The following is a 13,568-nucleotide window of genomic DNA, read 5'->3' as shown; positions in this document are numbered from 1 at the left end:
GACTCAGAAACTCTGCACAGATTCGTGAAGAGCTGCAAGAGAAGGTGGGCTTCAGGGCAGTCACAGGTTTCCTCCGCAGGCTTACTGGTCACTCCTCTACCCCTTAGATAATCCTTGAATTAAAGGCCAAGAAGCTATTAAGAAAAGGGTGCAGGAAAGGGGAGTACGTGCTCAATGATTTCCTGCAAAGCAGATCCCTAGTTGTACCAGGAGCTGGAAGCAAGAAGAACAAATGCACAAGCCTTGTCTCTCTGGGAACTGACTGACACATTTCCATGCCCTGTTGCTCCATGTCACCTAAACGGAAAAATAAATGACCCTTCCTTGTCCCCATCTCAGAAATCAGTAAAAAAGCTTCCCCACACACACACACTCCACAGAGGGCCTGGCAAACGCCATATTACACAGGGTCCACAGCTGCTTGAGGAGGGTGGCTCAGTCCAAAATCCTGGCTCTGCCTTTTTTCTCCACAGCTCCTGTGACCTCAAGATCTCATTTTCTGCTTCTGTTTCTGTTCAGAAAGATGATATGGTCCTGGTGTYGGAGGCTGGGACTTGCTCAGACTAGAGGCACAAGAGATGGCAATGATCTATCAGCCCATAGCATGTTTCAGCAGCTGAGCTCCAGGAGGGCCCACTGGGGAGAAGGTTTTGGGTTGTTTCCTGAATTGCTTCAGTCAGCAACTGTCAGGAACAGAGGAACTACATCACCCTAAGGGCCAGGATTGCCACCTCTGTCCCTGAGATAACATCCTGCACTGRTTTTGACTAGAGAGAAGCCTGGCAGCACCCATTTGCAGCTGCCCCAAGGGGGCAGTCCACCCAGGAGAGCTCTCTACAGTCCTACAGAGTTGCTGGGGCCCAGCCTCATGCTCAGCACCTACTGCACCTTCCACATATTGCATGGTCACACACCCCCACCAGGAGATGTTTCCCCTGCCGGTACAGTGGTAAAAGCTGCCTGTTCCTCTGGCAGGGAGTAGCTGGCCCTCCCAGGCCCGGTCCAGAGAGGAGCGTGGCGGGACGGTACCCAGCATCCCTGGGCTCCAGCACCCCACGAGAGGAAAGAGGCTGCAAGCCACATTGCAACACTGTGCATGGGCCGCTGCCTGGCTGCTCCAGGAACAAGCAGCTCTCTCCCTGTGCCAGGGCAGCTCCATTTGCTGTCCTCAACTCCTCCGCTTCACAGGCCATGCAGGGAAGGAACAGGCTGCAGGGAGGGCAGCCATCCGGASGCCGGTCAGAGCCTGCCAGTGGATTTCCCCTTTTATTTCCTCCACATGGTGTCTTAATGACTGGCTCGGAGCACACTCAGCACTTTCAGTATGGTGCACAGCCACCCTGTCCCTGTTATCAGGGCCTAATGAGACCACACCCCCATGCCCAGAGGTACTGAGCATGAGCATCAGCTGCAGGGCCATCCTCAGACCCGTCTGAAGCTCCCCAGGAGAGGCTGTGTCCTGGAAGATGGCACAGAGCCTACAGACAGGCTCCCTACCTCTTCCCCAGTGCATGAAGCTATGTGATTCTTGCACCTCCTSTTAATGACATCCAACGCTTTCAGCCACGCAGCTACAGAACTGCACAGCTCCACCCTCCTGCTGCTATCATGCTTTTTACTGCACTCTCATCCACCAGCCAGAGCCACCACCTCTCCCCAGCCCCCAGCACCAGGCCCAGCCAGCCAGCATATCCCTGGCCAGCTGCAACATTTCCCTGGAATTTGCAATTCAAGTTGCCACAAAAGCAGCACACCAAAAGGTCAGAACAGAACTTAGCTTCAGCTGATAACTCAGCTGCTCTGCTGATAGAGGGAGCAGAGCCTTCAGCACCCCAAGGCCCTTCTGATGGTCTCCCCCAAGCTTCCTAGCCTCAGCTCCTATCATTAGAGAGCTGCCAAACCCTACCCTAGGTGAGCTCCACATAGCTCTGTGCTGTATAAAGAGCTAACCTGACATCATCTTGGATACAGAGATCCAGTGAAAGGTTATCAGCTAGACTCCAGCCTACTGTTTCTCCCAGCAGGAATCTACCACAAGGATCAGGAGAAAGGAACAGGCATCCTCTCTGAAGGTGACTTGGGTGCTGCTGAGCTTTTACCATAGGACTTGAGGCCAAACCAAGCATCATCACCTGCTCAGGCCCTGGGCTGTTCCGTTGTACTGCCGTTTGCCCCCTTCAGCTGATCACCTCATGGGTCACTTCACATCATGCAAGCATCTCCAGACATCTCYGTCACTGTCATCTCTGGACAAAGCACAACAGCCTGTCTTCATGTYGGACTGCCCAAAATATTCTCACGCAGGAACAAATGGACTGCTTATTGGACCTGCTGACAGAAGCTGCTCACTGATCCGGGGCCTCCAGATTGATGGGCACAGGAGATGCAAACTCTCAACACCTCATACTGCAAGGTTTGAGGATAGACTACCAAAGCATGAGACAACCACAAAAGGAAAATGCTGTGCAAATGTCTCAAGAGTCYCCGTAGTTTAATTCTGATGTGATAGTTCGTAGTACTGAGCGAAAGCTACCCACCTTTCCCTTTCCAGGAGCCCTGAGATGAAGGCAGTGCCCTTCCCCAGCAGGCCAGGGAAAACTCAGTAAAAGCTGAGTCACTGCCTGCTGCTAAGCGCTGCTCACCAGCACACCTCATCCCAGCGGAAAGGGCAATGTCAACACCAGTAGCRCTAGAGCTCCTTTTCACCGGAGATGGGATGAAAGCCTCATGCAAGCTCTCTGACAGGATGCACAGTTCCTCCTCTGGGGTACCYGCCTCAGCCTACGGAAAGGCTGGCTGAGTCAGACCCTGCTCCACAAACCAGGTTCCCATTTAGCTGGTTACCGAAGGCTGCAAGGAACCAACCAGACCTGGGACATGAAGGCCTGCACTCCCAATCCATGCCACGGGGGCAGAAATTCAGCCATAAGATGCAGGGCAGAGAGAGGAGCAGGAGGATGAGGCTAGTGGTCCAACTGCCAACACACACGCACATCACCAACGAAGCAGCACAGGCACAGGCAGAGATTGGCACACGCAGAGGGATGTGGGGCAGGGCATGTGCGGCAGGGAGCATGTGGGTAACAGCTCTCTATCCCCTGCTCTCTCTGCAAGGCTGTCTGCAGCCCTCAGGACTCACCTCACTTTTCACAGGCTGGGGTCTCTTCCCAAGCTTCACCTCCAGGAAGTGGAGTGGTGAGATCATGGCCCCGATGTTGCGGATGTCAGCGTACTTCAGCTCCTCTGCCGTCAAGGCCGTGCCAGGCAGTCCCGTCAAGGGGCCGAGCCCAGGCAGCGCGCCAGCCGTCAGGGACGGGTCGGGAATCTGCCCTGGCATCATAGCAGGAGAAACAGCTCCGCAGGCTAGAGGGAAACAAGAGACACAGCCCGTTGTAACCCAGCTGCAGGGTCTCACAACATGGCACAAGCCAAGTGTATTCCACGATCTAACATCTAACCAAGGTGTGAACAAGGGAGAGCTCCTTCCCACCATACCACAAGGCACGTCCCGTACTCGGTCACAGACAAGTCTCGTAGAGCCACTGCAAAAGTGAGAAACACCTAGTACCCCAGGAGGAGCCAAGCCCACTCCTCCATTGCAAACTTCACTCCTCCAGGGTGCAATTTGAACCCCAGGGAATATGTGGGAAACTTTACCCTCAGGCAGCCTGTGCAAGACCACCCAGGACACCACTGTCCTGCAAGGAGGATAAGGTGCTGGCCAGAGCTGTTTCTTAGCTCTCATTCTCCATCACCAGAGTAACTGCCCAACACACATCCTGCTGGGACTCCTGAGGGGACAGAGAAACCACACTCCACTGCAGAGTCCTCTCCCAGTGTCTCACATGCAGGAACAACCTGGGCTAGGATGCAGAGGAGCAAGGGATTAGACCTGCTCACGCTCCAATGGGTTATGCTGGTGCGATAGGGAACTCAGCACTCAGCAGGGGTTCGGCAAATCCTGCCTATGAACTATCAAGGATGAYGACGAGAGGCAAGTATTACTGTGCCAGTCAGGCAGAGACATCCTCAGTGGGGACAACCAAGGTGAGGACTATGTAGAACCTGGGTGACAGAAACCAAAATACTAATCCTACCAGGAAGGACAGGCTGCTGGCCAGGAAGGACAGGCTGCCGGCCTGCAGATCAGGAAGGGAAGATACTCAAGAGGCAAAGCACCAGGAAAAGAGGAGTTGATTACAAAGATTTTCAGGATAAACAGTCCTGTGGACTACTGTTTCTGACACCTTTCTCTGCAGTGCAGATCAATGTTCACTCTTAAACAAATTTTGATTAATGTGTAGGTACTAGGCAGGAAAAAAGTGGTATTAAGAGGACCATAATATGCCTCAGGCTGGATATGTTCTGAGCAGGCTCAGCCTGCTGGTCAGGGCTGGGACAAAAAGCCTTCAAGGACCAAGGGCAATACTAAGAAAAGCTGCTGAGAGACAAACCTGCCACAGGACAAACACCTCCCAGCTCAAACASGAGGAACAACGGCTGCAGGGGAGGGGAACCGAGCAAGGTGCACAAGGCTGCTTCTGCCCAGGAAAGAAAACACGGCTTGGGTAAGACTAAGAACGGGACAAGCGTTGGCAGATCACTTTTGGGCATCCGAAAGGGAGTAAGTACATCTCCGTTTGCCTAACAGGCCCAGGATGCTCACAAGTGACCCGCTTACAACACGCAGAGGCAACTTCTGTCCGCACAGCAACCATTTCCCCCCTCAGCACAACTCCGTGCTCTGCCCGGCAGCCGGCGCTCCGGAGCCTGCACCCACCGCGCGCCCAAGGCAAAGAGGCACCCCAGGGCCGGGGTGTCCTGCACCCAGAGAGCCGCGAGGGAAGAAAACCAGGCCAACCGGAGATCTCACCGAGCAGCTCCCGCGCCCGCTAGAGCTGCTCGCACCGCAGGAGCCGGCGGGCAAGGGCGCGCAGAGCCCAGCCAGGCCCGTCGGTGGCGGCCTGCACTAACCTCCCGGGGGTCCGCCGCGCTGACTGCCAGGGCGGGGAGGCACGGGCAGCGGGGACGGTCTGCGCGCGCCCGGCTCCCTCCCAAAGCGGGTAACGGGCGACGCAGACCTCTGCTCCACGCAGAGGCACAGACACGCTGCTGAGCCAGCTGCCACGGTCGCCCAGGGCTAACTGTCCCGGGGCAGCACACCTACAGCCTTGGCAGGCTGCAAACAGGTAAAACCCGTTTTTTCAGGGCCGAAGGCTAATTACAAGAGGCAGAGATTTAACTGGCACTGGCATATGTCTTCACCSAGGAGATCTGGTGCATTTGTTACTGCAAGGCAACAGGAGATGAGCAGAGGCARGGAAAATGCCAATCACACAGGTTAAGCAAGACCAGGGAAGCTTATGAGGACTCCCGAGGTCGCAGCAGGGTGATACGTGAGCCGTGCAGATACTGCTGACACGGGACCCGCGYCAGAGAGTGCCTCTGGGCTACGGTAAGCTGTGAGCTGCCGTGTGCTCCAACCTGCCGCCGAAGAGATCCAGCCGCCGACGCAAGCTTGCTCAGACAGCTGCAGCCACCAGCGCAACTGCAGAAAGGACACGGAAAGCAAATGCAGCGAGACCGCTGCTGCAAGCGGGCAGCGTGCTGCGAACAGGAAGCGTGCGCTCTGCCGGCCATCGCTCATCGCTCGGGGAGAGCGGAGCAGAAAGGGGAGGGTAAGGCAGCGCTGGTATGCGGGGGGAGGTGATCTGCACAAGGGCCRTGCAGCCCGGGCAGGAGAAGACCGGAAGAAAGGAGAGGGGAACAGCTAAAGAACAGTGACGCTACCCGACGCAATGGACTCCTACCATTTGGGGAGAAAACCCAAGCCATCCATTCTCCCATTCATCCCGCTCCCTAAACCAACACGCTGTAATTCCACGTTAGGAACTGGCAAGGTTGTACACTGTCAGGAGACACCCCCCAGCAGAGCCCTAAGCAGCATGCTGCTTCCTTCCCGCCCCTTTAGGCTTAGAGATGGCCGAGACGCTTCCCTCTTCCAGACACCAGGCACCGTCCTACCCTGGGCAGTGCTCTGGACGGGAAAACGCAACCACGTGTTCAGGGGCTGTGCCTCGCGCCCTACCACCTTCCTCAAACGGCCCTTCTTCAGCAGGGGAGCACCGGCGAGAGCAAGGGGCAGGTCACCTGAGACACTCTTCCCAGGACACACCACCACAGAGTCGAGTTCAGTTTACCATYCTGGGATAGCTACACGCATTTAGGAGCTAGACATTTCCTAGCCGCCGCTGCTGAGGTGGCGCAATGTGCTGGGGAAGCAGCACACCGAGAGCAGCACAGCCCAGGCCAGTTCCCACCACCTCCTCGCAGGGAACCCCAGAGCGGTGCGCACCCCAACTTCAGCGCTTCAAACTCAGGATGCGGCGGGGTGGGACGGTAGCAGAAGCCCGTGAACATCCCTTCGGTGTTCCCTCGGGCAAACACTGTGAGAGCTGCTGTGGCACGTGCCGACTTGGGGCCGCGATCCGTCCTTTCACAGGTTTCACTCTGGGAACCAACCTGAGCCTAGAGCTGGATGCTTAAATCCTGTTCTGGACTTGRGGGCCCTCATTTTAATTCTCTTACAGATGCAGCTTAGGACACACACTCGGGACCCGACAGCTAGGTTCTCAGCTACACAGTCCATGCTCACTATAATTTATGCAATAAAGGTAAAAATACTAAATCTGTTTTCCTGACAGTGAAACAACCAGGTCACCCAGTGCCTGGTGGTCACCGAGTGCTCCAGAGCCTGGGCAGCTCCATAGGAATGCTGGCTAAAGATTTATTGAAATGGACTCCTGCCCATCATCTGTTTTTCTCTGGCCCACCTTTTCAGTCTTCCTCTTTCAGCTGGTGGCTTAAAATGCCTTGAAATAGCCTTTGTACCACAGCACGATACAAGGCACGGTTCRGAGTAGAGGAACTGGCCTAATACCTGTTATGATCTAACAGGGATCATAAAAAACTTGGGATCCTAGATCCAGCGACTGCACTGACAAAGTCCAGATCACACAGGCATCAATGCAGACTGAATCTGAAGCTATCCAAACCAAATAATCAAAGAGCTCCTACCTGGAGGAAAAAAAGMAGCTGCGTATCAGCAGAACAGAGAACCAGGTGGGAACAGCGGAAAGGACTTCTCAAAGTGAGCCACTACTTAGGGATCAGGAAGCTCAGGAACACAGCGAGAAYTGCCAAGAGTCAAGCTGAGCTGGACCTTAGAGGGGAATTTAAAACCATTCCCAGGAAGCTTATAGCCACAGAAATAAAAATGGAGCCAGGAGAGATGTCACCCCACTCTACACACCAGTTAATCCCGCACAGTCCCTGGTGCCAGTCTGTCGTCGCTCACTGCTGATCAGAGGGAGTCTCTCATTCAGCTCCTTTTGCTCCTTCCACCTGTAGCGGAGCCTTTGCTTCACCTCAGCACAAGTCCCAGATACTTCTACCTTCTGTTCCGGATAACTCTGGAAGTAAGAAGCTCTTGTACTTGGATCATGTCACAAGTGCCAAGCTATGTAATTCTATTTAATACCTTGGTCTTTAAATTCAAGAGGCAATTATTTTGGAGGACATTAACCTGTCTGCCTATAGCTCTAGCATAGCTCTACCATGCAAACATGGTTGTGCAGAAGTAACTGTTAAGTTCAAGACCTGAGTGTGATCTTGCCAGTTMGTAATTCCTTTCTGGATATTCCTTTGCCATGTCTGTTACTGCAACGGAACATGAACCAACCCACCTGTATTCCTTCACTTTCTAGCACAGTGTTTTAGCTGGGAGTTGCTGGGGTTCTTTCACAGTATTTTTCTCCATGCTAGGAAGCCTTTCAATGTCTCCTCACATGAGCTGAGAAAAGTTATAGCTTCTATAAAACCTAGCTTTCTGGTGTCCTACTGTTGAACCACACAATTCCTGCATTGTCAGCTATGCTTTTTCACATAGAAAAGCCAACAGCGAAGCAAAGCAGCTAGAAGAAAGAGAATGTGTAGTCTTACATCTGACACTGGTACCTGTGTGACGCCAGCTGCAGCTACACATTCAGCACTGATGTTACTCATTATTTTGTGCCACAACAGCTCAAGGTGCTCCAGGGTGAATTACGAGATAGAGGAGGCTTTCTTAAAACTTCTGTTCAAGGATGAGCAGCTTGTGTCATTCAGCTTTCTTAAGCAACTAACCTTACAGCAAAAAATCTGCTCAACACATGATTTCCTGGGTCAAAATTCACCTTGTATTTCCTCAGCTTTGCCTCCRTACTGCCCTTCTGCTGGTTAAAGCACTGTAACAAGACTTGACCTTTTGCTAAAAYGTCTGTAATCCCTCCTAACTATGGCACTTGCTTCGGAATCTTTGCTTTAAGTATTGCTGGGCTTTTTGGTCTTGGTCATCCGTTCTGTTGACAAGTTCAGTTACTTTATCAGCACTCTCATCCCCAAAAGCTGACAGAAGTAGAGCTTCTTTTTCTCAACTTATTTTTGCTGCACTTTTCACGAGTGCTCCAGTGCTTTGTCCCCTCTTATGTCTTTATGGTCCAGAGTTTGTGACCAYGGCCAAATTCTTAAACACGGTGCCCAGTACTCACTGGTTTTCTCCTATTGCTGGAGTTCTCCTCTGYAGCCAGCTAACTAGTAGGAAGATGCTTTACAGAGCTGTCACTGTCCTTGCATCTGCTCAGCTCTCTCAGCAACACCACCCCTGCATTTTCTCCTACTCTTTCTCTTACTGCTCAAATCTTTATTTGGTTTTCTTCCATACTGATATTTTACTGCTGCTTTTTTTGGGGACTTTGTATTTCTGAAGGAGCTGATGTTTGCAGAGCAATTATGGCATAAGTCTAACATGCGTAGGCATAATCCTCATAACCTAGTGTCCCCAGGGGCTTGTGTTCTGGTTGCTAGCCTATATTCACACCCTTCCTGCCACCTCTTCAGTACTATTCTTATCCATCAACTAAAACTGGAATGCCAATCCATGCTGAAGTGAAATTCATACTCCAGTGCAAAAAGTGTGTTAGTTTGTATCCACTGCTCCCCCAGGACCATTCTCTGCATCCTCACTCAAAGAAGCCATTTGCTTCTTTGTAAACCAGACGCGGCTGCTGCTCCATCAATAGCATTCCTGTACAGAGGGACCACATCATGTCAGAGTGAGATCACACAGTCCCCTTCACTGTAGTTCAAATTTCTGCTGGTGTTTTATTTGTGCTGTCAGCTTTCTTGGTGGGCCTGAAAGTAGCTTGCAATCTTATTTTTAATTTTGCTGCCTATAAACCATGGTTTCCTTCCAACGTGAGCTCTTTCACAGCTCTGACATCTGCAATGGTTCATCCAAGTACCCTTGCAACGCCCAGAGAGCTGGCCCAGCACCCGATGTTGCCAGCTGGGAGATTCCAACACTTTGCTAATACCAGTGAGTTTCTCCTCTGCCCACGGTAAGTGCTGAGATGAGGCAAAGTCTGTCCTACCAGTCCTTCGCCACTCTGCCTGCAGGAACTGAGGCCACACTCGCCGGTTATTCCAGGCTCCATCTTGGGGTCTGCCACTCCTCATTAGTTGCTATGTATATATCAGAGGACTGCCAAAGTCTGCAAGCCACCACACAAGTGATGTCTGATCTCTTCATCAGTATGTGTGTTATCACTTAATGTAGAATTGCCATTTGTATGTGTTGTCTTGGAGCCCCTAAGTCATAGCAACTGGCCCTTCATCTGCTCCTGGCCAAAAAGCAGTGACTCTGCTTTACAGATCAGAACAAATGCGACAATCTATGCAAAGCAACTTTCTGATCCCTTAGAATTTTATGGCTTTGTCATTTTTTTAATTTAAGCTCCTGGTTACCAAGTTTGCTCAATCTGTATGTTTTACATTACATCTTCCCAGTCCCCTCGCACTGGCAGAAGGATGATTTATACAAAAGTCCTTTCCTGACATGCCCARCTTCGCATGCCTCAGGAATGTAACTTCCTAAACTAAGACAGGACATTTGCCCGTCGCTTGCTCTGAAGCAGAGAGTCACTTGCTTCTTTCTGTCTTTTCTGGCTCTGGAGACTGCAGAGGGCTGTGGGTCACTGGACTCTATGGACCTTCAGTCACTTCAAGGTCCAGCCCTCAGCGGATGCCACGATAAGCACTATGAAGTTGAGGTCAGAAAGCAAAAAGCACATATTCCTGGTGCAACAGATATTAAACCATGCAATTACAGTTTACCTCTATTGTCTAAAATGTGACACACTTCCATTCCCAGGCCYCTGCTCTCTATTTGGTTTATTATAGATGCAGCTGATGCATCTAGTTTCAAACAGTGGTTTATAGCAAGTCATCCTGTTTCTATCTAGCTTCTCATGATCCAATTTTAAAAGCAGTAACTTTCAGAGCCATGGAAGAATGCGTATCACTGACCAAAGGCCACACTGATCACTGTCAGAGTTACTTACCAACCACCAGAACCCGGCAGTATCCAAGTCCCGTGGCTGTAACCTGTCCTTTCAGATACCCAGAGTAGTGCTGGCAAACACGAACTTCAGTAACACCCACCATGCATTTAYTCATTAATCTGCTGAACCTATTAATACGGAGGAATCCAACACCTGCAGTGCACCGAAGAGCTGTACTGACACCCACTGGGATAAAACGGCATGCTGCCTCTTTACCAAGGACATAGCATCACTTGGGGGAATCTCCCCAGATGCCGTTTAACACTTCCTCTGAGGGACTCGATCGCAGCACAGCCTATGAGGTGTGCTGAACTGCAGCACGCCAGGCTCCGTGTGCCAGTCATTGCACTATCACGCTACCACCGCACTCTGCTTCCATCCTGATGGAGGGAGACACCTCCTGCAGCCAGACCCTGGGTTTGCAGAGCCAAAGAAGCATCTGTGCCCTTCCCACAGACACCCTCAGCTGCTCTTGCTGTCCTCCTTCTCCCACAGACAACCCCACATGGTGGAAGAGGAAGAGCAGGGTTTATGAACACCCTTGCACACTGTGTCCCATGCTGAGCTCCAGCAAGTGGAGTGTGGGGCCACAATGCTACGGAYAGGAAGCAGCTGGGAAGGACAGTCCCTCAGGAGGCAGAAGTCCAAACCCACTTCTTGAGTGGAAGCAGCCTGGCTAAACCCTAAACATCTAGTCTCATACAGATGGCAAGAAGAAGGCAAGCCATTSACAGAGAGAAGGCTGTGAAACCGTTCCTGAAAGCCAGAGCCTCCCTGCCTCCCTCTCCTGTATCAGAAGCACACATCTCCCTACACTTCACCTGGTCCCTACACCACCCCACCCACATGACACTTTATTCTTCCCATCACTATCGAACAGACACATGGGGCCACCAGGCTGCACCTCCAGGGAGTGACCCCACATCCTTCAGTCCTTCAAACAGGAACAGTCTGACACCAAGCCTTCTGCTGGGCCTCCACTGAAGCCCTCCAGTCACAGAGTCACAGGGACACCTATTCTACAGGTATCATCTGATACCATCTCACCAGGGGGAGCCAGCCTTCCCAGCCCTGCAAATCTACTGCTCCATTTCTCTCCTTTCCCCTCAGCTCAGGCCTCTTAACTTCATCACTGCCTTCAAGTCTGTGTGCTCAACTTCTAGAAATAACCTCTTCTTTGCCATTACTGAAGCAGTCAGCTCAAGTGCTTCTTTTCCCCCGACACTTTTCCCCTTACCCTCTCAGATTAGTAATGAGCTTCAGCTCAGCATCACACTACCCCCACCACTGCAATGCAGTGATTGACTCGTAAGCAACCTGCAACAGCTGGTTTTGTACAGCACCTAGCACACGAAGGCTCCTCACGGCTATTGCAGCAGAGATTACAATTAACCAACTGTTTATGGAGTGCAATGTGGCAGACATTTAATACTGCTGTGCCGTGCACCGAACAGCAGCCTAGAGCAGGAAGGTAAAAGCTAYCCTACTTCTGACTGAAACAGTTCAAAGGGGGAAATGGTCTGAGTTCAGCTGCAGCTCAAACACTGAGGTTAACAACTGACTTCTTAAAGTCCCCTGGGACCTTTCATGGCCGCACTGTGGTCAGGGCTGGAATCTTCTTCAAGAGGACAGCCCTCCTGCAGCACAGAGCTCACCAACCCCAGGGGCCAAGCACAGACTCCAGGACAAGAATGTCCCCTGCAAACTCCTCAAAATTATCCCCTGCATTCCAGGGACATCCACAAAAGCCTCTAACCCCTATTGAGCTCTGGCTAGTTTGCAGTAGTCCTGCTACGCTGAGACACCTCTACGGATCTTCAGCTCCCTGGCTGCACGTGAAATACCCTGCAATATCTGGATCAACGGTCCGGACGCTCCAGGCAGCCAGGCAATCCTTCCAGGCAGCCCGAGCCAGACACCACCATGTTTGCCATGCACCCTCCTTGCCGCACCGGCGCTGAAGGACACGTGCAGGCTGGCACAGAGTCAGCGTCACACACCATGGCTCTCCCTCCCTTTCTCTCATGGAGCTGAGACCAGGTGATCCACAGGGCACAGCTTACTGCAGTGGAAAGAGTCTCTGAGCAGCTTCACGCTCAAGACACCGAGCGCTGCCAAGTGCCTGGCCCAGGCAATGCAGCTGAAGTAGCAAATTCAGCGCAGGGGAGATCGCTGAGCAAGTGCTCAGTGCTGTCTGCTCAGAAACAGCCCGGTTAGATGCTGCTCAGCTGGAGATGGCAGGGGCAGGAGGTGGGAGGGTGTACCTACTGTCCCTTGGAGAGGGCCACAGCTTGGAGCTGTGGATCCTGTCAGGAGGGAAACACTCAGCCATGAAGAGGAGGGAGAAGCAGCCACATGTGCCCCAGTGAGGGGACACAGGCAGCAACCTGTACTTCAGCTCTCAGCAAATCTTGTTAAATCCGAAAGAACCAGGAAAACCTGGGACAGCCAATCACTGCCTGACACAGGGACAACTTGGACGGCAGCTCCTGCACTCACCCACTCATCCCCCAGATGGGCTTTTTTCCCCCCCTTTTTTTAAAATCATTGGGATTCAGACTAAGAACCTGAACTCCCACAACTGGTATTCCCAGACGTCCCCATGGAAGCACTGACTAGCAGATAACCGGTGCAGGCTCTGGCAGCAGCCTCCACATAGAGATTTTCATGCAAGCTTCAAGAAACAAGCTAAAAATTCCTGGTCTGAGCTGCTGAAGCATTTGTTTCTGCTGAGCTCTTGGAGTCCAAACACACACACACGCGCACACACACAGTTTGGCAGCGGTTGTGTTCCAGGGCTGGTAACACAAGCCATGAAGCAGGCTGCCAAGACAAGCAACAGAACGCGCCAGGCCCCGTTTCATTGGCCACCATACGCTGCATATGGCCCTGGAACCAGCCAGCGCAGAGCTCTCGCCCGCCTCGACGGCACAGCAGACCCTGTGTTTTCAAATGCACCTCCACAGGGCCCTCGCCAAAGGGAAATGGAAACACAACGCGACTCGTGCCCCCCCCACCCCGGTATTTCTCCCTTTCCCCCGATTTGCTCCCAACCCCGTCTCCCCGCCGCGGAAGGCAGTGCCTCCCCGCGCAGCCGGGCGCACGAACGCAGCTCGCACGGCGCCGCCC

At 52.5% G+C, this 13,568-nt stretch overlaps 1 protein-coding gene across 1 annotated transcript in view; it reads right to left on the bottom strand.

Moving 5' to 3' along the window:
* JDP2 (Jun dimerization protein 2) overlaps positions 1-13,568 on the bottom strand; it is a 51,934-nt gene that overhangs the window by 4,071 nt on the left and 34,295 nt on the right. The window contains exon 3 of the mRNA XM_085301770.1: positions 3,140-3,363. Coding sequence (XP_085157896.1) covers positions 3,140-3,363 — 224 coding nt within the window. The remainder of the gene's footprint in view (positions 1-3,139; positions 3,364-13,568) is intronic.

Source organism: Rhea americana, unplaced genomic scaffold, assembly GCF_003343005.1.
Source record: "Rhea americana isolate MKP2758 unplaced genomic scaffold, rheAme1 scaffold_18, whole genome shotgun sequence".
Classification (NCBI taxonomy): Eukaryota; Metazoa; Chordata; class Aves; order Rheiformes; family Rheidae; genus Rhea; species Rhea americana.
This window is presented reverse-complemented; position numbering and strand designations above follow the sequence as displayed.